We start from the raw sequence: 25,110 nt of genomic DNA, 5'->3' as shown, positions 1-25,110 counted from the left end.
GCTAACCTGACGCTGCCTGGGGCTGGTGCTTGCCAGTTCACCAAAACGCTACCAAAAAAACTGTTAGCGATCGCAGGGATCAGGCCTGACTCTGCGAACGCTGCAGTTATGCGTTTAGTGTTTTGTAAGTGACAGTGATCGATCGATACTGCACTTGGGTGGGCTGGGATGGGCTGGGCGGAGGGGCAAAACGCTGGTGCTAGCAGGTATCTGGGCTGATCCCGCTAACACTGCGTTTTTGGGAACCCTAAACTGCTGGGGACGCTAGTATAGATCTGAACGGATCAGATATTGATCCGATCAGATACTATACCACTAAGGGAGGATACGGTGCGTGCGTGGGTGTTAGCGCGACCGGCGCTAACCTGACGCTGCCTGGGGCTGGTGCTTGCCAGTTCACCAAAACGCTACCAAAAAAACTGTTAGCGATCGCAGGGATCAGGCCTGACTCTGCGAACGCTGCAGTTATGCGTTTAGTGTTTTGTAAGTGACAGTGATCGATCGATACTGCACTTGGGTGGGCTGGGCTGGGCCGGGCGGAGGGGCAAAACGCTGGTGCTAGCAGGTATCTGGGCTGATCCCGCTAACACTGCGTTTTTGGGAACCCTAAACTGCTGGGGACGCTAGTATAGATCTGATCGGATCATATATTGATCCGTTCAGATACTATACCACTAAGGGAGGCGTATGCTGCGTGCGTGGGTGTTAGCGGTACTGGCGCTAATCTGACGCTGCCTGGGGCGACGCATATCACCGCCGGGCGATCAGGGGGCTAAACCTTTATTCGGTAATAAACGGCGGGTGCCCTGACACTATAAAAAATAAATGAACTAACCAGCGTCACCCGTAACGGTTATACGGTGATCAGTGGTGAAAGGGTTAACTAGGGGGCAATCAAGGGGTTAAAACATTTATTAGGTAGTATATGGGGGTCCCTGACGCTATAAAATGCTGACGGCGAACCTAAATATTTACGTCCCTAACTAGCGTCACCAGCGACACTAATACAGCGATCAGAAAAATGATCGCTTAGCGACACTAGTGACAAGGGGTGATCAAGGGGTTAAAACTTTATTAGGGGGGGTTAGGGGGTATCCTAGACCTAAAGGGGGCCTAACACTCACTGCCCTAACACTGTAACTGTCACAAACTGACACCAATCAGTAATCAGAAAAAAATAAATAAATAAAAAAATAAAAAACCTGCTTGGTGTCAGTTTGTGACGGGGGGGGGGTGATTGGGGGGGGATCGGGGGGCGATCGGGGGGGGGATCGGGGTGTTTTGTGTGCCTGGCATGTTCTACTGTGTGTGTAGTGTTGGTGCACTCACATACCTGTCTTCTCTCCTCGGGCCGGAACGGAAATTACCGAGCCGAGGAGAGATGACATCATTTCCTCTGCCTCTGTGTACACTACAGAGGCAGGGAAATGATCCCATTGGCTGGGGGCGATCGCGAGGGGGGGGCCACGAATGGATGGCCTCCCCCTCACCACCGATCGCCGGGGGAGATTTGCCGACCGCCGCAGGCACCGGGGGGGGGGTCCGATCGGACCCCCCACCCGCGGGCAGGCAAGGACGTACCTGTAAGTCCTTTTGCCTGCCCGTGCCGCTCTGTCGACGTACATCGTCGTGCGGCGGTCGGCAACTGGTTAATGGATGTTTAGTCACTTTAATTATGTGATTTTGCCCTTTACGCATATGCACTTTACTTGAAGAATTGGATTATATTTATTTCATCACATTTATGCACTTTGAGTTAGCGCGACATATCTCTATTTACCTTATTGTTTTTCTGTGTGGGAACACTGCCGTATGTGTGGCAGCTTCTTAGTCCTCTTTAGCTGCTTTGGCTCTTCTTGGTTTTGCACATTCGTTTTCTTCTTTGCAGCTTTATGTATATTTCTTTATGTAAAACCTTTATCCCAAAAGGAAAAACAGTTTGTTGTAACTGCATAAAACATGTTAGCTGGAGATTGGCTTAAATGTTTTAGTATATCTAAATTTGCTAGTTCATCCAACACTCCCCTACCCCCAGGTTAACAATGCTACTGTCCAAAGGTGCCCCTGTGCTCCTTCATCCAGAGTGTAGGCACCCTAAGGCTGGGTTCACATATATACAAATTTAATGAGGGTTTTCCTGCATCCAATTCACATGAAAGGAGAGTGTGACTGGCTCTCAATGGAGGCGGTTCATACAGCTCAGGAGTGGCCGCGGTCCACATTTGGAAAGGGCCCTGTGCGTCTCTGGTTCTGATTCAGGTGCGAATTCAGGCAAAAATTCAGACCTGAATCGGCAAACAGGGACACATCGGACCCCCTGCTGCGAGCCGTGACCGCAGCATGTGTGAACCCAGCCTAATACAGGAGGTGTGTTTTACGAGCCAGATCACCAGGTGAAAAAAGGGGAAAAAGCCACTGTCACTGCTTTCTGCTCTGGGCATACTGAGAAATGAGGGATTAACGGTCATGTGATTGCTTAGTTCTCGGTCTAAGAGCCAATGTGGGACAGCTGCAGCATCATACCAATGCTGCAGTATAGAGATGAGTATGTATGTTTTGTTTTTTTCAAGCCCACGTATCTCCTTTAAAGGTAGGGAAGAGGTTCATATTAATACATTCAGCCCAGGTTCACACTGAATGCGGGTTAAAAAATTGTGCATGCTCAGCTGAACTCGCACGATTTCAAACCCGCATTTCAGTCCGACTTTGGGGGACAATTTGAGAAACATCTGTGCGAGTTCATGCACAGATGTCTATTGAAATCACCCCCGAAGTTGCCAAAAGTAGTGTAGGAACTACTTTTGAGAATCAGTGCGGCACCGCAAAGTCAGCGTCAAACTGATTCGGGCAGTGCCGTTGCCGGCAATAGGCTTCGATCTGGCATGTGATTTGACATGTCAAATCGGCCCAATGTGAACAGGGGCTAAAGAACACTATGCAACATTTTTTAACCTAGAGAAAAGAATTTCATAGTTCTGATAAGACTGAGGTAAACTTTAACTTGCTGCTAGTAGTTGCTGCACTTATTGCTGCCTGTAGACAAAGCCTCTTTCATTTCCTACCTTACAAATAATTAATGCTGTATGTATGTGTCAGGATGGTGTCTGGTACCAGGAAGTCTATTTTGCTTCAAATGTTTTCAGGAATGATCATACTGATTCACAGTTTGCCTCTAATGGGATGGATTGAAGCAGTTCTAATTATTTTAAGGTGAATCATAGTTAATTGATTTTGCTGAATATGTACATGCCACTTTGCTTATTCTACTTGGATTCACACAATTCCTATTAGATGACAGAAAATTGATTGAGACCATATTCACCGGTGTAACACAACAGAAAACAAGTGTATGCAAAACTTTTCAAATACACTGTGGTTGATTTATTTGGCAGATATGCTGTTCGTTTCGCAAGGAATTTTCGCATAGTGATAAAGATTTACTTTGTAAAGAATACCCAATCACATTCTAGGAAAACAGATTGCACCTGATTGAATGAAAGTCAGCAGAGCTTCACCTTATTCACTCAGTTAAGAGAAAATTCCCTTACAAAGTAAACGTTTGTAAATCAACCACACTGTGTTGCTGATATCAACATCCCACAATTTGCAAAATATCATTTTATTTACCTTGTGGGCCTGATTTTAAGAGTTCTAAATGCATTTTTGTCTTTTCTAATGTGGCAAGGGAGCCAAAGGAAAATACAGTGTCATTTTAGACCTTTCACCATATCATGTCCCATTGCTCCCCAAGTCCTACACAACCATGATTTCCTTTTCTTGAACTGAAAAAAAAGAACTGTATCCTGCATTTTAGGTTGGGGTTGTGCTGTACCAGATATTCTGGGTGCACTGATAACCAAGGATCTCTAAGTCCGCTATCCTTTACCTAGGGATAGAGGTACTTTTGGGTTATATGTGAAGGCAATGATAACATTTACAAGTAATTTAGAAACCCAGCTAACGTGTTTTTGTGTTTCTATTTTGCTAAGATGATCCTGGAAATGTCTTCAATCATATCCACATCCACCACTATGCTAGCAATTAAAGAATCCAGAAACATATATTTTACAACAAAAACTATGATGCCCTTTATTTACCTGGTATACATGTTTATATTCAGTGCAGTATTGGGAAACAAGAGATTTTTATTACATCTTTACTAGATTGTGCATTTTCTAACTTCTCAGCAAATATGTTTACTCTTGCACCCTAAAAGTGTCAAATCTACACTTTTTAAACACAAACTCCTCTGTATACTTTTTTTTTTGTTAATTTATATCTTATTTATTTAAAAATCAGTGGCCTCTACTAGTGCTAAATGGCATTGTCTGTTCAACAGGTATGATTTTTTTTTTTTTTTGTTAACAACTACTGTTTCCACATTCTTTCTTTCAGATGATCTGTTTAGTAGGTTTTGCAGAGATGCCCCTGAATCTTTAAACCCTAATGTTCTGGAGAACATGAAAATTACAACAGTTATGAAATGTTCACCAGCCAGTCAATGCTCACTTCATTTAAATATCATTGGAACAGTCATTTATGATGGTATGAATGTAGACTTTACAAACTAAAAAATGTTGTTATTGTTTCAATTTAAGTAAATTGATGAATTTTAGTAAATAAACAAATTTAATTTTAATACCCCAGCATATATAGACTAAGAATGTGCCACCCTAAGATTCTTATGACTCAGTTTAATGGGCAATATTCAACTGTAAAATGGTGCAAACAAACATTTGCCATGACTGATTGAAGAACTGGCCATGGCCAGTCTTAAAGGGTAAAGTACGATTTCAGTTAAAGGGTTGAACCTGATAGGCCCAGTCACTTACTGACCTGTTATATACTGTATACTGTATATAGATATATATCTTGAGATCCTTATCAGAGAGAGTTTCCTGCCAGTTTGTGGCTCTGTTTGCCCTGTGTATACTAATTCCCGCTGTTTAGTGCTGAATGCTAGTGACCAAGTCATTGATCTACAAAAAGAGTAGAATACTTGAATAAATCATGAAGAAAAAACACCAATATAAAGGAATTTCCTATGCATGGGATTGGATTACTAAAGCAAATTTAGCTTTATTGAGATATTTTAAGAATGTACTCCTAAATAAACCCTAATATCGGCTCATGGTGACTCTTAATTAACCTATTAGTAAAAAACACGGCAGAACATACAACCTTCATGTGGATACATTTCTTGGAGGGAATTGAATTTAGGATGCTAGGACTTCAGGGTTAATTTTCTAACCACACTGTCATCATGCTACTCTTGCATAGAGTAATAAAACAAAACAAAAAATATATTTGGGGAGCAGAATCCAATCACAGATGACAAGAAAGGTGTGCAACCTAGGAACTCAAATGCCAAAGTCTCACTGCTGCAGTGTCAGAGACATACAATTATTTAGGAGATTTAAAGAGGTGCTCTGGTCATTGTGAAAAAATAAAAGTCAGCAGTTACACATGCTGTATCTGATGACTTTTAATATACAGACACTTATCAGTCCAGGTTTTGCCAGTCTTCAGGTCCCTGGCATCGCCATCTTGCTTGTAAGAAGCCGGCTGTGACTTCCTGCGGCTTCACAGTTGGCTCCCCACTTAGCCTGCATGAGTTGCTCTGTGCTTTCTGGAAAGACCCACAGCCTCCTGGGACATGTGAAGTGTCCCAGAAGGTTGTGGGCAGGACGAAGGGGGCTGAACTTGGCTAGATCAGCTGAGCAGAAGTGGGAGCACTTACCTGTCAGAACTAGGTACCTAGGTTGATTACTAAATATTTGTCAGTAACAAAGGTTTGTTTCTTTTCAGTGCATATCCGTGGAGTTGAAATCTGCTCTATGACATTAAGCTCACAGCGGACTCAGTGCGTGACTATCAGGTTTACCAAAATTAAACGAAAGAAATTCCTTATGCATAAAGTAAAGAAATATTATATTGACAACTATTTACAGCATTCACCCATACATTGTACTGTATATTGGGTATTGGATATGTATTTAATATTGTATTGCTTTTATATATGGGGTAACTTATTAAAATATTTCATAGACCAGAAAACCCACATTTCTTTCCAAAAGCTGGTTGACTACATTTCTCCACATTAAAGGATGTAACTTTAAAAAAGCCAAGGTTTACTAATTATCCATTGGTGTGGCAAGTCTTATTATGAATAATCATTGATATGTACAGTATACATTTATATATTCCAAGGAACATGTACAAACATATAGGTCTCCTAGTTATTCATAAATATTTTTCAGACACTCCCTTTTACTTTAAAAAAAATCTATAACACTGCCTGTCAAAAGGTATTCATGGAACATTAGAAGGGTGAGAGTGTTGGGCCATTCATTAGTTAAGAGGCTGTATTGTTTGTGTTTGTGTGATGGGTCTAAGTCAGTCATGGCGAACCTTGGCACACAAGATGTTTTGGAACTACATTTCCCATGATGCTCATGCACTCTGCAGTGTAGAGTGCATCATGGAAATGTGGTTCCAAAACATCTGGGGTGCCAAGGTTCGCCATCACTGATCTAGATTCTCGCTTCTGTCTTCAACCTACCCTGGGGTTTAGCGCTCCACCAACTCATATCTACTAAAAAGTATTTATAAGAGTATAGGTACCAATGTTTGAGAACTTGTGATTAAAGGAACATTTCTATAGTTTAACTGTGGCCATCTATTTTTAAATGCCTAGAGTTGCCAAGCTGTTTGGCTGCAAATTGGTTATACAGGGACTGGTCTGGGGGAGGGATACAGGAAAACATGCTATGCCAACTAAGTAGGACCTGCCACATCAGACTTGTAAAACTCAGATGAAACAGAGATCCCTTATTATGATTACCTTATATCTGCTACAGGCTGCATTATGTCTTTTTAAGGCTGCACCTACTTAATTTTAGAAAAAAAGATAATATCACTTCTGAACTTATAATAAAAATTACAGCTTACAATATTAAATCCCATAGGAAGGGACCATAAAACATATCATGAATATTGGGCTGGAATTTTATGTATGGAAGTGTTACTCTGCACACAGTGGCCACAGACATTCCCCTGCTGCCCTGTGTGGGCTGTCATTAAGAGAAACTAAAAGTAATTATTTTAAAGCTTTGTAACTCCCGGGTAACAAAATAGCTTCACAACATATATATACACAAGCGACAACAGTTACGTTTTAACCCATTAAGGTTTGATATAAAGATGTTAATGAACCTTTAGTAAGTTACCTCCTTGAACATTAACCTCCCTGGCGGTATGATTATTTCATATTTTTGATGCTGAAAGTGGTACCATTATTTTGCATGGAAATTTGGCGTTTTATATTATAGGCCTGTAATTCTTAGGAATAACTCATTTAAATCTGTCCAAACCAGAGTCCAGTAGACATCTCAGGTATGAGAAAGTTTGAAACATGAAATCATAAATTATAATATAATAAATAACTATAAATAATTATACCAAATAATAATATAATAATAATAATAAATATTATTCAATAATGTAATCAAATCAAAAACACTGAAATTTGCTCAGTTGCAGAATTGTCAGTGTCATTGCTTTTCAGTGTTTGATGACAGATCTCCCCACAAATCACTATTGCCCAATTCTGGAAGTGATTCTAATTTATTATCGCTGTTTTCTAGCTGGTCTAAAAACACTTTTGATGCAAAGGGACGGTTTTGGTTGCTATGGACAATCTCCAGTTTCCAGGCAGAAAGAACAGTTTTTATAATATAAAACTGCATGCAGGGCACTGGAGAAAGCACTACTGACAAAGGTGAAATAATTTCATACAGTAATGTAATCTGTAAGATTACAGTAAACTGTATGTATTGTGTGTGTTTTACTTTTTGAATTTGGCGCCATTCTCCTTCCCTGTGTGTCGCAAAGCTCGCAGGGAACGAAGCTTGGCTCTGTGATGAATCGAGTGGCGGACGAGCCGCTCACACTGCAGGGAGACATCGCAGGATCCAGGGGACAAGGTAAGTAAGCTCTTCCTGGATCCTGTGATGAGATCCCGAGTCTGGCTCGGGGTTACCGCTTTTGGTTCTGAAATTCCACCCCGAGCCAGACTCTGGAATACCGCCAGGGAGGTTAAGAATATATCATTATCAAAAGCTGTAAATGTTTTTAAAAATAATGTATTGGAAATTAATAATGAAACCTATTGTATAGTTTATATCTGATTTCTGAATTGTCATGCAATGTTGTCTCATAGGATCACAGTTACTAGCAGAATAAATGCATATATTGATTTTATTAAGTTCTTGCTCTCATTTATATCAGTAATTAACATTTTAAATTTTCATAACGCTATAAAGGAAAGCTGTATACAGTTGGGGATTTTTATCTCACTCTGTGTTCTCATTACAGACTTTCCTCCACTTCCTGTCTGGTAAAACTGTTGTCACAGGGATAGAAGGAAAGGGTAATTTTCCCTAACTGAGCCCCAGATAGCAGTTTAACCCAGATATTCTGCAATCTATCTAAAACTGAAAAACACTTTGGCTTGACATACACTTTAATGTAATAACATGAAGTCTTTTCCTTTGAGACAGATTCAATTTAAATGAATTATATTCTTTCAAGTATGGTAGATGATTGTGCTTTTGGGTGTGTGAATGCATGACATATTTAAAAATGTATGGTGCATTTCAAAATACAAATGTTCTTCTACCTCTTGTTTTCTAATTAAGGAAGTGTCTTTTTGACCTAAGCTGTGGTTTGGGAAATCCCAGTAGTAGCTGATAATGGGAAGTAAACCTAAATGTGATCGAGTTTTTACTGGTGTACAGCTGGCACTTCTGCTCATATTATCACATCATCGTTGGCACATAGATGTGTAAAATCCACTTGGGTGTAGAGGGAAGTTATTTCTGGATTTTCCAGTTCATTTGGGTGGTTGTCCCTCAATGTTGTATTTTTTGTGATACATTTGAGTAACAGTACAGCTCAAACAGCTGACAAGGAATATAAGGAAAAAGAGATCTGATAATATGTTGTAAATATATTGTCAGCATACAGCTGTTAAATAAAACCTCACGGTCCCAGAACCTGGTCCCCCTCTGCCGTCCTAACTGTGGTCCTCTTGCACTTACACCCTAGTTGGCATATATAAACATTTTAGCAGAAAAACTGTAATTCTCAAACTTAATTGTTGTGTTTTTTTGTTGTTTTTTTTACTACAGATACAGGTTCAAGCTAACACTTTTGAAGTTGGTGTATCTGAACAAGTATACGTAACAATGAAGACATTCCCAGATTTTTGTGGCATTCAGTTAACGGAAACTTATTATGTAGAAGGTAAGAATGTAGCTATGAATCCACCACTTAGTACTGTATGTTATGTAATTATCTAACTCAAAATTCTGTAAATAACAATGGTGTCCCTTCCCGCTGACAGTACGCATATATGCGGCCTCACTGGACTGTTTTTTTTTTCCTGTGGGGCCGCATATACTGTATGTGTATCTGTCTATGTGCTAGTAGCGTGCCAAACTACTGATCGGGACCCGGAACTCCTGGTTCCCAGTCACCTGATTGCTGTAATAGCCTCTGATTGGCTATCACAGTGATCAATCACCCTGTTTTCCCTCTCTCTGAATGGAGGCAAGAGATACTTTATCTTTCTTGTTGCTTGCAGAGAGAAAAAAACATAACTGTGTGTGAAAAAAAAAAATCTACATCAAGGTGTGATCTAGGTCAGTGCCAGGGTTAATATTTGAGTCAAGTAAGGGTAAAAGATCAAGGTCAGGGTCAAATTTCACAGTCAGTATATTTTGGGCCTGATTTTTTTTTTTCAGTGTCAGTTAGTGTCGATGTGTTTTAGGTAGGTTAAAACAAAAAACAAAATGCGCACCACTGTTTCTGGGCTGTACTACGGGTACATACAACTAATATACACATATGTGTTATCGCTGCAATTGTTGGGAGCACGAGAATATATTTTGGGTTGTTCTTTGGTGGTAGGCTATAGCAAGAAATAAACAGCCATATTAAAAAAAAAAAAAAAAACATTTTTTTTTACTATTTTCGGACAGTTTTTTTTGATAATAAAAAAAAATCAGGAGGTATCCGTTACCATTTACCATAAATGAAAGCCCAATTTGTCCTGAAAAAACGTATAATCCACCTAAATGCACAAAGTAGTTGTAATGATTTGTACGTTTTTTTCTTAACTTTAACAGATGTTTACTAACAGATGTCAAAGTTGCAAAATTATGTTTAGGCATCAACATTTGTTTTACCCTTAGGTGGGAAGGGATTAAGCAGAAACTTTAGGAAACATAACTATGGTGAAAGCTGCAATGTAATTGGCTTCTATGATTTTATGTACATTTTAGGGCATTAGGGAGCAGAAAGAGAGAGTCACCTTATAATTAACCACAATATAGTTTTATTTAAATTCAATATGACATTTACTGGAAGAGTAAATTGGGAAAAAGTTGTCACATCAACTGTACCAACACTGCAAAAGCTCAATTGATGCATCCCCTAATATGAAAATATACTTATTAATTGAGGGAATTTTTTGTGCTATGCAGATGTCTTTAGTCAGTAAGCGTTTTGCTGGCAAACACATTTTTCAGAGATGGTAGTAATTTATTTTCTTTTCAAGAATAATGGATCAAAAACTTCCTGTTTGGATACTACTGACAATGAGTGACTAGCCTTAGGCTTGGAAACACTTAGGGCTTCTTACACATAATACAAACAAATAGCAGTACCAGTAATAGGCAGTACATAATTATACTGTATATTTACATTCAGGTGGTTTTTACTATCCCAACCAAATATGTAGTACCACATAGCAATTGCATAGAAGTAGACCATTTTTGATGTTTTTAATACATTTATATTAATTAAATTACATACATTATTTGTATCACATGCTTTTACTTGAGTGGATTTCCTAATTTCAAAATGATTGTACTGCTATTTTTAGTTTGCAGAAACCACAACAATATATTGGCACACACAGGAAGCCAAATGTCTGTATAATACAGACAAACTTCTGACTGTAATAGGTGTGGGAAGATCCATATGTTAATATTTCAGTTTACGGATGTTCATTTAGATGGAATACTCTTTGATGGCAATGCCAGTTCGTAGAGAAAGCTTAGTGGGACCAGATCAATAACAACCTTAGCTTGTACTGCATTTGTCCATCATATATATAAAAAAACCTATATGTGGCAATACATAAAAAGGATTGATTTACTAAAAGATTGTAAAATGTCTCCTTAGCAAAGTGAAGCTGCATTCATTTCAATTATTCAATCATGGCAATATTCTATGTTTTCCTGCTTAGGGCAATTTAAGTCTTATTAAATGCTAGATTAGATTTTTTTTCCCTTAATACATTCTTGCATTAAGTTAAAATTGTCCCAGTGTCTTTCTGTGCACCCCTGTTTCCAAACACTTATTTGTGGTTCATGTTCACCGCCTCTGGCTCCAGGACCATCCATGCCATTTCCATGGGTTGTAGAGGAGGGTCCTGAGGGTAGAGAACCGATAGGCTCCTGTTGATGTCAGTCAAATTACTGAGAGGAGAAATCAGCAGGGGCATGGCTTGCTGGACTTTGGATGCACACAGTTCAGCAAAGGGCACAAGCAGCAGTGCACACACATGGGTGTCCCCTTAGCACCCAACCAGCTAAAGGAAACACCAGCAATGGAGCGAGGGGGGGGGGGGGGTGAGTAGCAGCTATGAGGACTGGCTGGAGGACTGGCTGGAGAAGACCAAAAGGGACACATTTTAGAAACAAGAACTATCATGTACGGTATGAATGTACCTCCTCTTTTGAAAAAAAATATTAAAAAAATAAATAATAATTTATCACTTTAAAGTAAACACGGCTTCATTTTGCTAAGTACACATTCCCTACTTCTTCAATGAATAAAATCAACATTTAAAGTTAATCGATTTATATGCTTCTATAAGATAACCGGGCAATGTTTATGCCAACAATGGAGACAGCAGATTATTGTCTAGAATTTCTGTTGACTTTTACTTATGTTTTATTTTCAGATTGTAACAATAGGGACGTGGGAAAACATGTATGGTCCTGTCTAAGTAAGTCACAATATTATATGATTACTAAAGAAAAAATATATATACAGTGCCTTGAAAAAGTATTCATAACCCTTGAAATTTTCCACATTTTGTCATGTTACAACCAAAAACGTAGATGTATTTTATTGGGATTTTATGTGATAGACCAACACAAAGTGGCACATAATTGTGAAGTGGAAGGAAAATTATAAATGGTTTTCAAACTGTTTTACAAATAAATATGTGAAAAATGTGGCGTGCATTTGTATTCAGCTCCCCAGAGTCAATACTTTGTAGAACCACCTTTCGCTGCAAAAAAAGCTGCAAGTCTTTTTGGGGCTGTCTCTACCAGCTTTGCACTTCTAGAGAGTGACATTTTTGCCCATTCTTCTTTGCAAAATAGCTCAAACTCTGTCAGATTGGATGGAGAGCATCTGTGAACAGCAATTTTCAAATTGTGCCACAGATTCTCAGTTGGATTTAGGTCTGGACTTTGACTGGGCCATTCTAACACATGAATATGCTTTGATCTAAACCTTTCCATTGTAGCTCTGGCTGAATATTTAGAGTTGTTGTCCTGCTGGAAGGTAAACCTCTGCCCCAGTCTCAAGTCTTTTGCAGACTCTAACAGGTTTTCTTCTAAGATTGCCCTGTATTTGACTCCATCCATCGTCCCATCAACTCTGACCAACTTCCCTGTCCCTGCTGAAGAAAAGCATCCACACAACATGATGCTGCCACCACCATGTTTCAAGGTGGGGATGGTGTGTTCAAGGTGATGTGCTTTTAGGCCAAAAAGTTCAATTTTGTTCTCATCTGACCAGAGCACCTTCTTACACATGTTTTCTGTGTCCCCCACATGGCTTCTCGCAAACTGCAAACGGGACTTCTTATGGCTTTCTTTCAACAATGTCTTTCTTCTGGCCTCTTCCATAAAGGCCAGATTTGTGGAGTGCATGACTAATAGATGTCCTGTGGACAGATTATCCCACTAGAGCTGTGGATCTCTGCAGCTCCTCCAGAGTTACCATGGGCCTCTTGGCTGCTTCTCTGCTTAATGCTCACTTTGCACGGCCTGTCAGTTTAGGTGGACAGCCATGTCTTGGTAGGTTTGCAGTTGTGTCATACTTTTTCCATTTTCGGATGATGGATTGAACAGTGCTCTGTGAGATGTTCAAAGCTTGGGATATTTTTTTATAACCTAACCCTGCTTTAAACTTCTTCACAACTTTATCCCTGACCTGTCTGGTGTGTTCCTTGATCTTCACGATGCTGTTTGTTCACTAAGGTTCTCTAACAAACCTCTTAGTGCTTCACAGAACAGCTGTATTTATACTGAGATTAAATTACACACAGGTGGACAATTTAGTAATTAGGTGACTTCTGAAGGCAATTGGTTCAATCGATTTTAGTTATGGGTATCAGAGAAAAAGGGGCTGAATACAAATGCGTGCCACACTTTTTAGATATTAATTTGTAAAAATGTTGGAAAAATATTCATCATTTTCCTTCCACTTTACAATTATGTGCCACTTTGTGTTGGTCTATCACATAAAATTCCAATAAAATATGTAGCACCCTGGGGTTTAGTCGTGGAGCTCCTCACAAATTTACTTGCCAAGACTAGTTATCTTGGTCGATTGATAGAGATCTATTGATTTCTCCCTAGGTTTGGCCTTGTTGCACATTTCTCTTCTACCACTAGGTGGCTGGGTACTTGGTGGTACTAGATATGAGAAGGGCAAACCAAGGTCAGGTTATGAGTATATGGGATATCTCAGCCAATGGGTAGGGGTTTTCTTGAATCCCTTGCCCTGCTGGGAGAACCTATATATTTGGGTGAGGTCAGGTGATCTATGTTTTGTGCGACCTGGATGGCTGTCTGGGTAAACGTGTGTTGTACGCCCCGGGCTGCTAGGCCAGAGATTGGGACTATCCCAGGGCATCTGACTGCTAGGCCATGTAAGGGCCTATCCAGAAGTTAAGAGAGCAGCGCAGGGTTGGGATTGCAGCTTGCAGTCCAACCAGAAGTGACGGTTCTGCTGGCTGGAGAACCTGTCAGTGGTCAGAGGTAGAAGCGAAGCTGTCGCCACAAAGGGACCGACCACCTTTACCAGGGACCACAGTGAGTAACTGAAGCAAGTACTGGAATCACATTCTCACCGAAAGGGCACGGTGGAGAATCTGGAAACTTCAGGCGGTGATCAAGTCAGGGACCCAACCCACGGAGGAGACGCTTGCAGAGCAGCCTTCTGAGTCAAGCCAGGGACCTCCCTGGTTAGCAGGGGTGAAGCTTGAGTAGTATCTGGAGTGCCAAGCTAGGGACCCAGCAGAGAAGCAGGGGTGACGCTTGAGGGAGATACCACTGCAAACCTTGGAGGAGCTCAAGGGATTCAGATTTAGTGAATCAGAGGGTCTAGTGAGAGACCGCAAGCTCAGTGTTGAAGGCCCACAAGAGGCAGTTGTAGTGGCGCTGAAAGGACTGTTAAAGATTGTTGCCATAGGAGACAGCATTCCTGCAAGTGCAGATGTAGCTTCATGCTGGGGCCTTTCCCTGCATGCCTGTTCTCTTATTGAAGTCTCGGAGTCTGCCAATTGAATTAGCAACTATCTAAGGGTGTCCTGGCCCTAACCCCCTTTCCCCCATAAATACAAAAAGGACTTTTAAGAGAAATAAAAACCTCTTTTACATCCAAGAAGTGTCTAGCGCCCAATAACTTTGTCCACCTTGCACCCACTATACCTCACAACCCACCACATACAGAAGGATGTCATCTATCTTTAGCTTGGAAAGTTCTCATCAGACTGGACAAGGCCAAAGATTTTGCTACAAATACATTTACATTTTTGGTTGTAACATGACAAAATGTGGAAAATTTATGGGGTATGAATACTTTTTCAGGGCACTGTATGTAAAGCATACTGTGTACACATATACATGCAACATATTAGTGCATCTGCATATTAAATACAGGACACATAAATACAGAAAAAAATGTGTTTGATGCAGAATGTAAAATTCAAAGGTAATTATCCAGAATCTCATGTTTAGGCTGCATTCACATCTAAAGTGGAAACTAACACTGCAGGGAAACTGCAACAAAGGTTTGTCATAGAAGTCAGTAAGACGTGCTTATATCTCTGTGTTGCAATGCAGTGTTTAAGAAAAACAGAGTTTGCATGAATATGACTGCATCAACATGCAGAGAGGCTTCTTTTGTTGTTAACAAGGCTGTTACAGGTCGTGTGAGCCTAAGTATTTCTTACTGTACAAAGGGATTCCCAACAGATTGGGGTTTTTTATTTAAACTGGAAATCCCTTTGAAGTCTCAACGTGAATGTTTTGTTTTCAGTTTCTACCTGGTATAATAAAGCATGTTCACTATACTTGTTGCAACAGGTTCCACTATGTTTTTCAGAATTGTTTTTTATACTCAGTGATTTTCCAGTAATAGCTTTTGTTTGAAAATAGCTGGACAACCCCGCAGTTTTTATAAATCAGTCAAATTTATTTTATTGCGTGTGGCCATTCCATTATAATTACCTTTTGGATTCAATATTTGATGTACAGTTCTACAACAAAATATTGTCTTTGAGCTAAAAATATGAATTGTTCTGGAACTCATGTTAAAAGTTGTTATGTCATAGTTGTACCTATATTTCTATATTTCCTGTAGTATATTCAGCTTAATATAAAACGATTTCATACACAATGCTGGCTTTCTGCTGTACAAACTGCAGGCCTATACCAGTTCTGAAAATGCAATGAATTCTTATGCTGTTCTGTGCATATTTTAATTATGTGGCTTGAATATTTTATAATGAAAATATCACGCAGTACACTAGGACTTTGGGGGCAAAGACACAACAACATAAAAATTTAAATTAACAGGGGTATGAAGAGTCTTCTTTAGTGTGGTGCTATTGTTCAGGCATGGCTCTTTTGTGACCTAAACTTCTATAGTCTTCTCTTAAGAGGGCATTCTCCTTATATTTCTATGGAAAGCACACTAAGGGGCAAGTGACAACTTAACATTGGGGTCACCAGCCCAGAGGGTTAGGAGAAAAACTTAATACCATGGGCAGACTTAACATTGACAAATTTAAAAGAAGACAGCGGCATCTCTAGGAGTATCCTTATAGTCAAGTTTTTATTTTAGCATCCAGAGTGAATAGTGCTCACTTTCTCATGTTCCTGATATATATATATATATATATATATATATATATATATATATATATATATGTAATTACAGAAAAAAGATGATGTAGAAAAACCTCTCCCAGTGCTGCAAAGGACAGATCCACCTCCTACTTTGTTGTGAACAGATTTTCTATAGACAGTAGTGATATTGCTGTTGAATGGGTTACAATTCTAAGTAACCATTGGCATAACAGTGTAATAGGGCGTACACACGGTCGGACTTTGTTCGGACATTCCGACAACAAAATCCATGGATTTTTTCTGACGGATGTTGGCTCAGACTTGTCTTGCATACACACGGTCACACAAAGTTGTCAGAAAATCCGATCGTTCTGAACGCGGTGACGTAAAACACGTACGTCGGGACTATAAACGGGGCAGTGGCCAATAGCTTTCATCTCTTTATTTATTCTGAGCATGCGTGGCACTTTGTCCGTCAGATTTGTGTACACACGATCGGAATTTCCGACAATGGATTTTGTTGTCGGAAAATTTTATCTCCTGCTCTCCAACTTTGTGTGTCGGAAAATCCGATGGAAAATGTCCGATGGAGCCCACACACGGTCGGAATTTCCGACAACACGCTCCGATCGGACATTTTCCATCGGAAAATCTGACCGTGTGTACGGGCCATTACACTTACAACCTTAGGATCCACTGGATAGATGAGTCCTTTAGCTGATTCCCAGTGGTGACCCACCGTAAACTCACCGACAGAAATTTTGCTTAAAAAATACAAATACTGCACAATTATATTCACACAGATCTTCCGACATCTAATTACAAACAGTCTTGCACCTGATCTACCCTTAACATTGCCAACATAATGCATATGGTCAAGGCTGATTTACAGGCAGGATAAATACGGGGTCAAGCATGCTAAATATAGTCCCCCTTTTTATCCATTTATCTATTTAGTACCAATTTTAAATGAGTACCAAAAAGGATACATATATTGGCCGAATTTGGTTGTTTTTTTTTTTTTTTTACAAATCACTAACAGGATAGCAAAGTACAAATAAGTTATTCTGAACATCCTTTTTTCTCTATTTAACCAAATACAATATCTAATATAGAATATCTTCATTATTTTTCTAGAAATTAAGCTACCAAAGCTAGTAATTACATACATGTCACAAAGCTGTTGAGTCCAAGTAAGATTTTTAAGCTTAGAAGTAACAAATGGAGGCAGATGCAAAGTAACACAAATGAAAGAACAAGCAAGCAAAAAAAAAAGAAGAAAAGTATTGCATAACAAATATCTTTTTTTCATCTTTCAGCTGGAAAACTAGATTACATGGTCAACAAGGAGAATAAAATTATAACTGTCAATGTTTCAAATATTCTTCAGGACTACGATTACAATGTACGCCTTTGTAAGAAACATTTTGTCTGTCATGACATTGGAGCTCATGCGGTAGTAAGTATGATATATTATAGTACTAGGGGTACTTTTATAAATTGGTTTTATTGCCTTTAACGTCACTAATAAATCATAATTCAGAGCAGATGTAACATTATATTGAGACCATGGTGAGGCCCTTCGGAACTCTAGTTATGCAAAAGGCAGTTGTAGCTTGAGTTGATGAAGAGATTAGCCTGGGCATCTGTGATTGTAAAGCACGACAACACGGTTCACTGTTTATATTAATAGAAGATGTAAAGAAAATGCATTGAAAAACAACGTAAAAAACTTACTTGAGCTTCAAACTAAAAAAGACTGTTCTACCTTACTTTATTCCGCTATGCACATATATACAGTGCTAGACTGAAAACCACTAAATAGAGAACAGGGACCACATTTAATAGGCGAGGCTGTTGTAATGTGGGAATGGATACCATATTCCTTATACAGGGCTTTTTGTTCTCAGAAAATAGGTGCAGGAACTTAAGCACGACCCCTCAAAACCTCCACCTACACCCTCCAAACTGCATGAAATAGTGGGTGTGGAAAAATTTCACTAACAGTGGGAGTGGGAGGGTCTTAAAGGGACATTAAATACCAGGAGTGCATTATGTACAAAGTGTAGAGTTTGGGGGGGGGGGTGTTAGTGCAGAGTTCAGGAGTATGCTACATACATAGTGAAGAGTTCAGAAGTGCGCTATGTACATAGCGAAAAGTTCAGGAGTGCGCTATGTACATAGTGAAGAGTTCAGGGGTGCGCTAAGTACATAGTGCAGAGTTCAGGGGTGTGCTATGTACAGAGTTCAGGGGTTTGCTACGTACAAAATGCAGAGTTCAGCCTTCTTCACCGGCTGCTTATCGCTGCAACCCCCATCCACATTACACTTTCACCCCTCTTCAGGTCTGACCTCTGCATACAACCCTCCCCTCCACTGCCCCATCTCCCCCCCCTTCCACCATCTCTTACATGTCATACTTTTGTTGCTTTATTAAACTGAAGCACCCAGTCGGCTCTAGTACCTCCTTGCCCACTGTAGGTGGCTCTGCCTCTCTCACTTGCAGGGAGACCATCCAGTGGGGGTGTCAGCATTCGCACTGCACCCTGGGCTCCTGCATTTCGCTTGTCCCCATCCTGCACTCAGAGGGAGCCACTCAGGAGATCACTTCTGTGGGAGGTATTGGGAGACAGGCTGTCACTTGTAAACACAGAAGCCAGACTTCTGTGTTTACTAGTGATAGTGGTAAGCAGGGAGCAGTGGCCTGAGCCAAAGGTGGTGGAACTGAGTTCCACCAAGTTCCAGCTGAAAAAAAGCCCAAATCACACCCCTTGATATTCATATTCAATCTGTGGGATAGAAATTGTTTATACAGTAGTGTACAATTTTTTCTTTTTCATCATGGGCAATAACCCTAGTAGAAGCTGGACTATTTGGTACCAAAACTGAAAAATGGATGTGGAGGACACAGGGATGATACAGTATTTAAGTATGTGTAAAATGTAATGTGTGCACAAAGCTGGTACAAACAGTACATGGGAGGGTCCGTTATAATTTGGTCCCAGGACTTCAAAGGGTTGATATATTAAAACCGGAGAGTGCAAAATCTGGTACAGCTCTGCATAGAAACCAATCAGCTTCCAGTTTTGTTTTGTTAAAGTTTAATTGAACAAGCTGAAGTTAGAAGATGATTTACGACCATGCACAGCTGCGCCAGATTTTGTACTCTACAGTTTTGGTAAATTAACCCCACAGGGTCTTAGGAAGTTGCTCCCTGCAGTTATCTATTTTGCAAAAAGATACCTGGGAAAATGATCTGCTCTCAAATTGATACAACTGCATTACTCAACTCATTCTACAGAAACCAAAAACAGGCATGTAAGCATTGTAAAAAAGCAACACTAGATAAACTGTCAGTACCTTTAATGTATGCCCATCTATAGCTCTAACCTGTAAATATGTAAAGGGAACTGAAAGGTATGCACTATTAGTTGGACACTGCTAAGTTACATGATCATATTAGGTAACTAGTGATGGGCCGAACAGACCCCTGTTCGGTTCGCACCTGAACTTACGAACATCACAAAAGTTCGGACCCGAATAACGAATCGCATTAAAGTCAATGGGACCCGAACGTCAAAAATCAAAAGTGCCCATTTTGAAGGCTTATATGCAAGTAGTTGACATACAATGGTTATAGGCGTCCGGGTCCTGACCTGGGGGACATGTATCAATGTAAAAAAGTTTGCGAAAAACTTCATTTTCAAATGAGCAGTGATTTTTTGATTTTTAAAGTGAAAGCCTAAAGATGAAAAAATCCTTCCAGTATAGTGCCTGGGGGGTCCCCTTAGTCTACCTGTAAAGTGGCAGATCTGTACCATGTCTAGAATCTGCTGCAGCAATAATTGCATTTATAAAGCAAAAAAAAATGACATTTTCCCTGCAAGCTGCCTTTTATTTTGTTCAGCAACAGCTGGGGAGCAGGTGTGTATGATGAGGCCACAATGTAGTGCACTAGGAACAAGATTAGAGATTTTCTGGATACATTCTGGTGTCACTTAGGACTTTGTATAGAAGTAACGGGTGCGTAAAAGTTGGTCTTTGGGTGTCGGTGGCGCCTTCCCACCGTAACCCTATAGAGGTACTCTTGATGAAAGCAAGAATTGGCCTTGCTGTAAAAAATTGCAATGATATGCACCTGTCAAACAGGTGCAAAAAAGTTACTCTTTGGGTGTCGGGGGCGCCTTCCCACCTTAACCCTATAGAGGTGCTCTTGATGAAGGCAAAAAAATTGCAATGATATGCATATGGTTGGTGTTTTTGCCACGTTTCATGTGCCTGAGACACAGTTTGCAGATAGCAACAGTGCGATCTGTTGCAAAAGTGCTGAAAAAGGCACAGACAGTTGAGCTTTGGTGAGTGGGCTGGGAGATAACAGCTGCAGAATGTGATAGAATAGGGTAGCTGCTCTCTACTCTTGATATCAGCCTCCTTGGGGCTGTGCCACCTCACCTTCAGTTCCCTCCTCTGCTCTATCTGGCACCCAAGTTGCATCAGTGACCTCATCATCATCATCTCAATCTCCTCCATCTTCATCATTACCACTGGAGACAACTTGGCAATACACACGCCGCTTTGGCAACATGAATGCCAATTTGTCTACCAGTGTTCCTCCCTCTCTCTAGGCTCATGTTCCTGTCATCCTCAACCTCAGAACCAACATCTGAATCCAGTAATGGCTGGGCATCATCAAGGAGCAAGTGGCTAACGCTGTGGTCAAATAACTCATTTGACTCCTCAGTGGCTGATGTTGGAACTATGGCAGGAATAGATGTGTACAAGGAGGCAGGCTTATCCACTCTGGCAACTGCAGGGGACTGCAGGAAGGTTTAGTAAGCCAGTCCACCACCTCCTCTGCATGCTGTGGCTGGATAGCACGGGCAAACTCACTAAACAGAGGAAATGATGCCCTGCCTGAGGACTGACCACCACATCCATCTTTGCCTGTGGACACATTTGTTGATGGCCCCCTTACAGTGCCAAGGGAACATCTGCCTCTCCTTGTTGTTCTCCCAGACATTATTGGGAGGGAGGGGGCGGTGCTTATAAGCAAATGTAAAGAAGAAGTTGAAATCTGTACGTAGATTCACTTTAATCAATGTAAAGAGGTGTTTGGTGCACACACTACACAGACACACTCCACGGATACACTATAATATACTGCAATATAATGTGCCAAACGTACAGTGACAGAACTATATGGTGTTAAACTGTCAGGAATGTACACAAAAGTAAATGGCGTTAAACTGGAAGTAACGCACAAAACTATATGGCATTAAACTGGCAGTAATGCACACAGAAGTAAATGGCGTTAAACTGGCAGTGACACACAAAACTATATGGCGTTAAACTGGCAGTAATACGCACAAAACTATATGGCGTTAAACTGGCAGTAACACACAGAGAACTATATGGCATTAAACTGGCAGTAACGCACACAGAACTATATATGGCGTTTAACTGACAGTAACGCACACAGAACTATATGGCGTTAAACTGGCAGTAACGCACACAAAACTATATGGCGTTAAACTGGCAGTAATGAACACAGAACTATATGGCGTTGCAGTAACGCACACAAAACTATATGGCTGGTTGGTTCGGGGGCGGCAGGGCAAATAAACGGTCGAACAACAAAAGTTTGTCTGGCAGTGCTATCATTTGCTAGACTAAAGTTAATGTTGAGCTCCTCTATATGTCAGAAGAAAAAAGAATAAGTACCTAGAATAAGGCTGGCCATAGATTATACAATAGTCTTGTACAACCATCCATTAGATTTACCAAAACCATATAATTTGAGGTCAAACCCAAACACTTTAAATTTGTATGCAATCAGGCAGGCTCTTGCACTACGTAGTTGAAGGTAAATCTAAATAAAACTGAATAAGAAAATTGTATAGTGTATGGCCAGCTTAAGTCTGCGATTTGGCTGTAAATAACTTTATTACAATGCCAAACACTGCCACCCCATGTGTTTCATGGCAGGCTTAGGTCTCCTGGGTATTGTGCCTGCAGCCTGCTGCATTGTGGGATCAGAGATGGGAGACAGCCACAGGTCAGCCATTCTAATGCCTATCACCAGCTGCTAAAAGAATCACATGTAACACTAGGTATATCTGTGTCTTTAAATAAAAAGGTCTTTAGCACTGGTGCCACTAGACCAAAACTATGTTTCCCTGCTAGGCAAATAAAAATCTGAGAAAAACATAGTATTATGGATCAGCTCATTTAAACTAATACAAATAGTGGTGAAATCAATTTTGTTTGACAAATGTTCAGTAAAAAATAACCCCCCACCCCCCTATCCCCCTTAGTTTTGGCAACATACAGCCCAAAAATCTGGAAATCAGACCGCTACTATCAAAGTAAAAAAGTTTCTATTCTCTACTAAGGGTTACAAAAATGCTTTATGAATTGTCACATTTCTAGCCCTGAACTGGTATTGTGGCAACTCTAGCTTTTTTCATTAAGGTTACTTTCACACTGGGGCAGGGGTGCATTAGCGGTAAAGTGCCACTAGTTTTAGTGGTGCTTTACCATTGTTTTAGCTGCGCTTTTCGGTCGCTAGCGGGGCACTTTTAACTCCCACTAGCGGCTGAAGAAAGGGCTAAAAGCTCATCTTGCGGCACTGCCGAAGTGCTGTGCAAGCTCTTCGGCAGCGCTGCCCATTCATTTCAATGGGCAGGGCGTTTTGGGAGCGGTGTATACACCGCTCCAAAACCGCCCCAAAGATGCTGCTTGCAGGACTCTTTTTTCCCCTCCTGCAAGCGCACCGCCCCAGTGTGAAAGCACTTGGGCTTTCACACTGGAGTTTTTAACGCAGACTGTTGGACAGGTTAATTTGGTTGGTCAGCAGACTGGTTGGTGAGTTGAGCTATGGAATGTTCTGTGTTTGTCCTTTATGCATTTGCCCTTCCATGTGAAGGCCAGTTATAGGTGGGGGCAGGGGCCATCTGTTTGTTGCTGGTGTAAATATGGTCTGGGGACACACTGGGCACCTTTGCTGCCACTGTGCTACGCGCTGGGTATCCAGCGTTTACATCTACAAGCATACACAGGGTGCCGTGAAGAGGCCTTGCAGCTTAAGCATGCGTTTGCCAATGTGTGCTAACTAAACCCCTGTTTTTAACGCAGACTGTTGGACAGGTTAATTTGGTTGGTCAGCAGACTGGTTGGTGAGTTTAGCTATGGAATGTTGTATTTTTGTCTTTGAGGCATGAGAGGCGCCTTTCAGACGCTTTACAGGCGCTATTTTTAGTTCTAAAATGCCTGAAAAGCACCTCAGTGTTTAAGGGGTCTAGAGGTGACATGCACAAAGAAGCATTTTGTTGTCTAATAAGCTACAAGAGCTGTCATTAGTTTCTAATGTACTGTATGTCTATATAGATATTTAACCGTGTCGGGCCCCAATATAATTAACCCTTTGCAGAACTTACAGCTCTTCTGCCTTTTAAAAGACCGTACACATTATTTATAAATGGAAAAATTGTATTACCATTAGGATTATCAAGTGTAGGTCAATCCATTTATATGTTTATTGTGTGTTACAGATCAGAAAGGAAAATGCAACCAAATCTGTTACACTGCCATATTCAGAGATTTTACCTTGTTTATGCATTGAGGTAAGTTATATATGGATTGTTACACTTCTTTTATACAAATTTTCTTTAGACATATTTGTTTTAGGAGGTATATTCTATTACAAAACCCTACATTTTTTATGTAGTTCAGTTCTATGCATAAGCTCTTAAAACATCCAATTTAAATCATATATTGTGTCTTACAATATGTAAAATGGAAATTAAACCTCTGTTTATATCAGGGATATGCAATTAGCGGACCTCCAGCTGTTGCCAAACTACAAGTCCCATCATGCCTCTGCCTCTGGGTGTCATGCTTGTGGCTATCAGAGTCTTGCTATGCTTCATGGGACTTGTAGTTCTGCAACAGCTGGAGGTCCGCTAATTGCATATCCCTGGTTTATATCTTTCACTGTCTTTATGGTTATAAAATATTGCCACCACTCACAACTTCTTCCTACTTCTATGTTGTGGGTGTTAAATTTTGTATTCAGAGGTGTATATTTTAACTCTTCATAATGAGTGGAATGTATCAAAACTCAAGCAGATAGAATCTGGAGCAGATGTACATGGAAACTAATAAGCTTCTATCTGTCATTTTCAAAGTGTAACTGAACAAGCTAGAGATAGAAACTGATTAGTTGCCATGCACAGCTGCTCCACATTCTGCCTGCTCCAGTTTTGATAATTTCACTACAATGTATCAAAAATACCCTATTCACTATAACTCAAGACTCCAAACCACATCTAGTGTCATAGAGTTTATCTGCTAACTTTTCACATCTTCCTCTCATTCAGTAACCACTACAGATGAAAAACCAAAACTTACATTAAACAAAACTATTCAGCTACAAAAATAAACTTTGTCTCACATAACACCATTTTTATTGACAACATATGCTGTATGTATTATACAGTGCATTCCAGTGGGTAATAAATAGAAAAAAGCTAAGATTAAACCTGGGTGGCTAAACTATAATGTAAAAATGCATATAAAATAGAAAAAAAGGTCCTTAAAAAAATATGAGGTTGAGGAGTTATTGTCAGCATTCCAACACTACAAAAAATGCAATAAGAAGTGTAAGGGCGCAATCAGGGTGGCTAAAATAGACCACAAAAGGCACATAGTGGAGGAGAGAAAAAGAAATCCCAAGACATTTTTAAAATATATTAACAGTAAGAAAGCGAGTTTTAGAACATATTGGCACCATAAAGGATGATCAGGGTTAGGTTTGGTTAGAAAAGACAATAAGAAGGCAACGGTTTTAAATGCATTCTTCTCCTTGGTTTTTACAAAGGAAAAGGGG

The 25,110-nt window shown here is 40.2% G+C and overlaps 1 protein-coding gene across 2 annotated transcripts in view; it reads left to right on the top strand.

The window, feature by feature from the left end:
• The window catches only part of IL17REL (interleukin 17 receptor E like), a 190,558-nt gene that overhangs the window by 39,969 nt on the left and 125,479 nt on the right, over positions 1-25,110 (top strand). For both annotated transcript variants that reach the window (XM_073619733.1, XM_073619732.1), the window contains exons 3-8: positions 4,396-4,545; positions 5,809-5,918; positions 9,192-9,306; positions 12,035-12,079; positions 17,543-17,682; positions 23,774-23,845. In XM_073619733.1, the coding sequence (XP_073475834.1) occupies positions 4,396-4,545; positions 5,809-5,918; positions 9,192-9,306; positions 12,035-12,079; positions 17,543-17,682; positions 23,774-23,845 (632 nt within the window). The remainder of the gene's footprint in view (positions 1-4,395; positions 4,546-5,808; positions 5,919-9,191; positions 9,307-12,034; positions 12,080-17,542; positions 17,683-23,773; positions 23,846-25,110) is intronic.

Source organism: Aquarana catesbeiana, linkage group LG03 (genome assembly GCF_042186555.1).
Source record: "Aquarana catesbeiana isolate 2022-GZ linkage group LG03, ASM4218655v1, whole genome shotgun sequence".
NCBI lineage: Eukaryota > Metazoa > Chordata > Amphibia > Anura > Ranidae > Aquarana > Aquarana catesbeiana.
The sequence above is the reverse complement of the archived record's forward strand: the minus strand, read 5'-3'. Positions and strand labels throughout refer to the sequence as shown.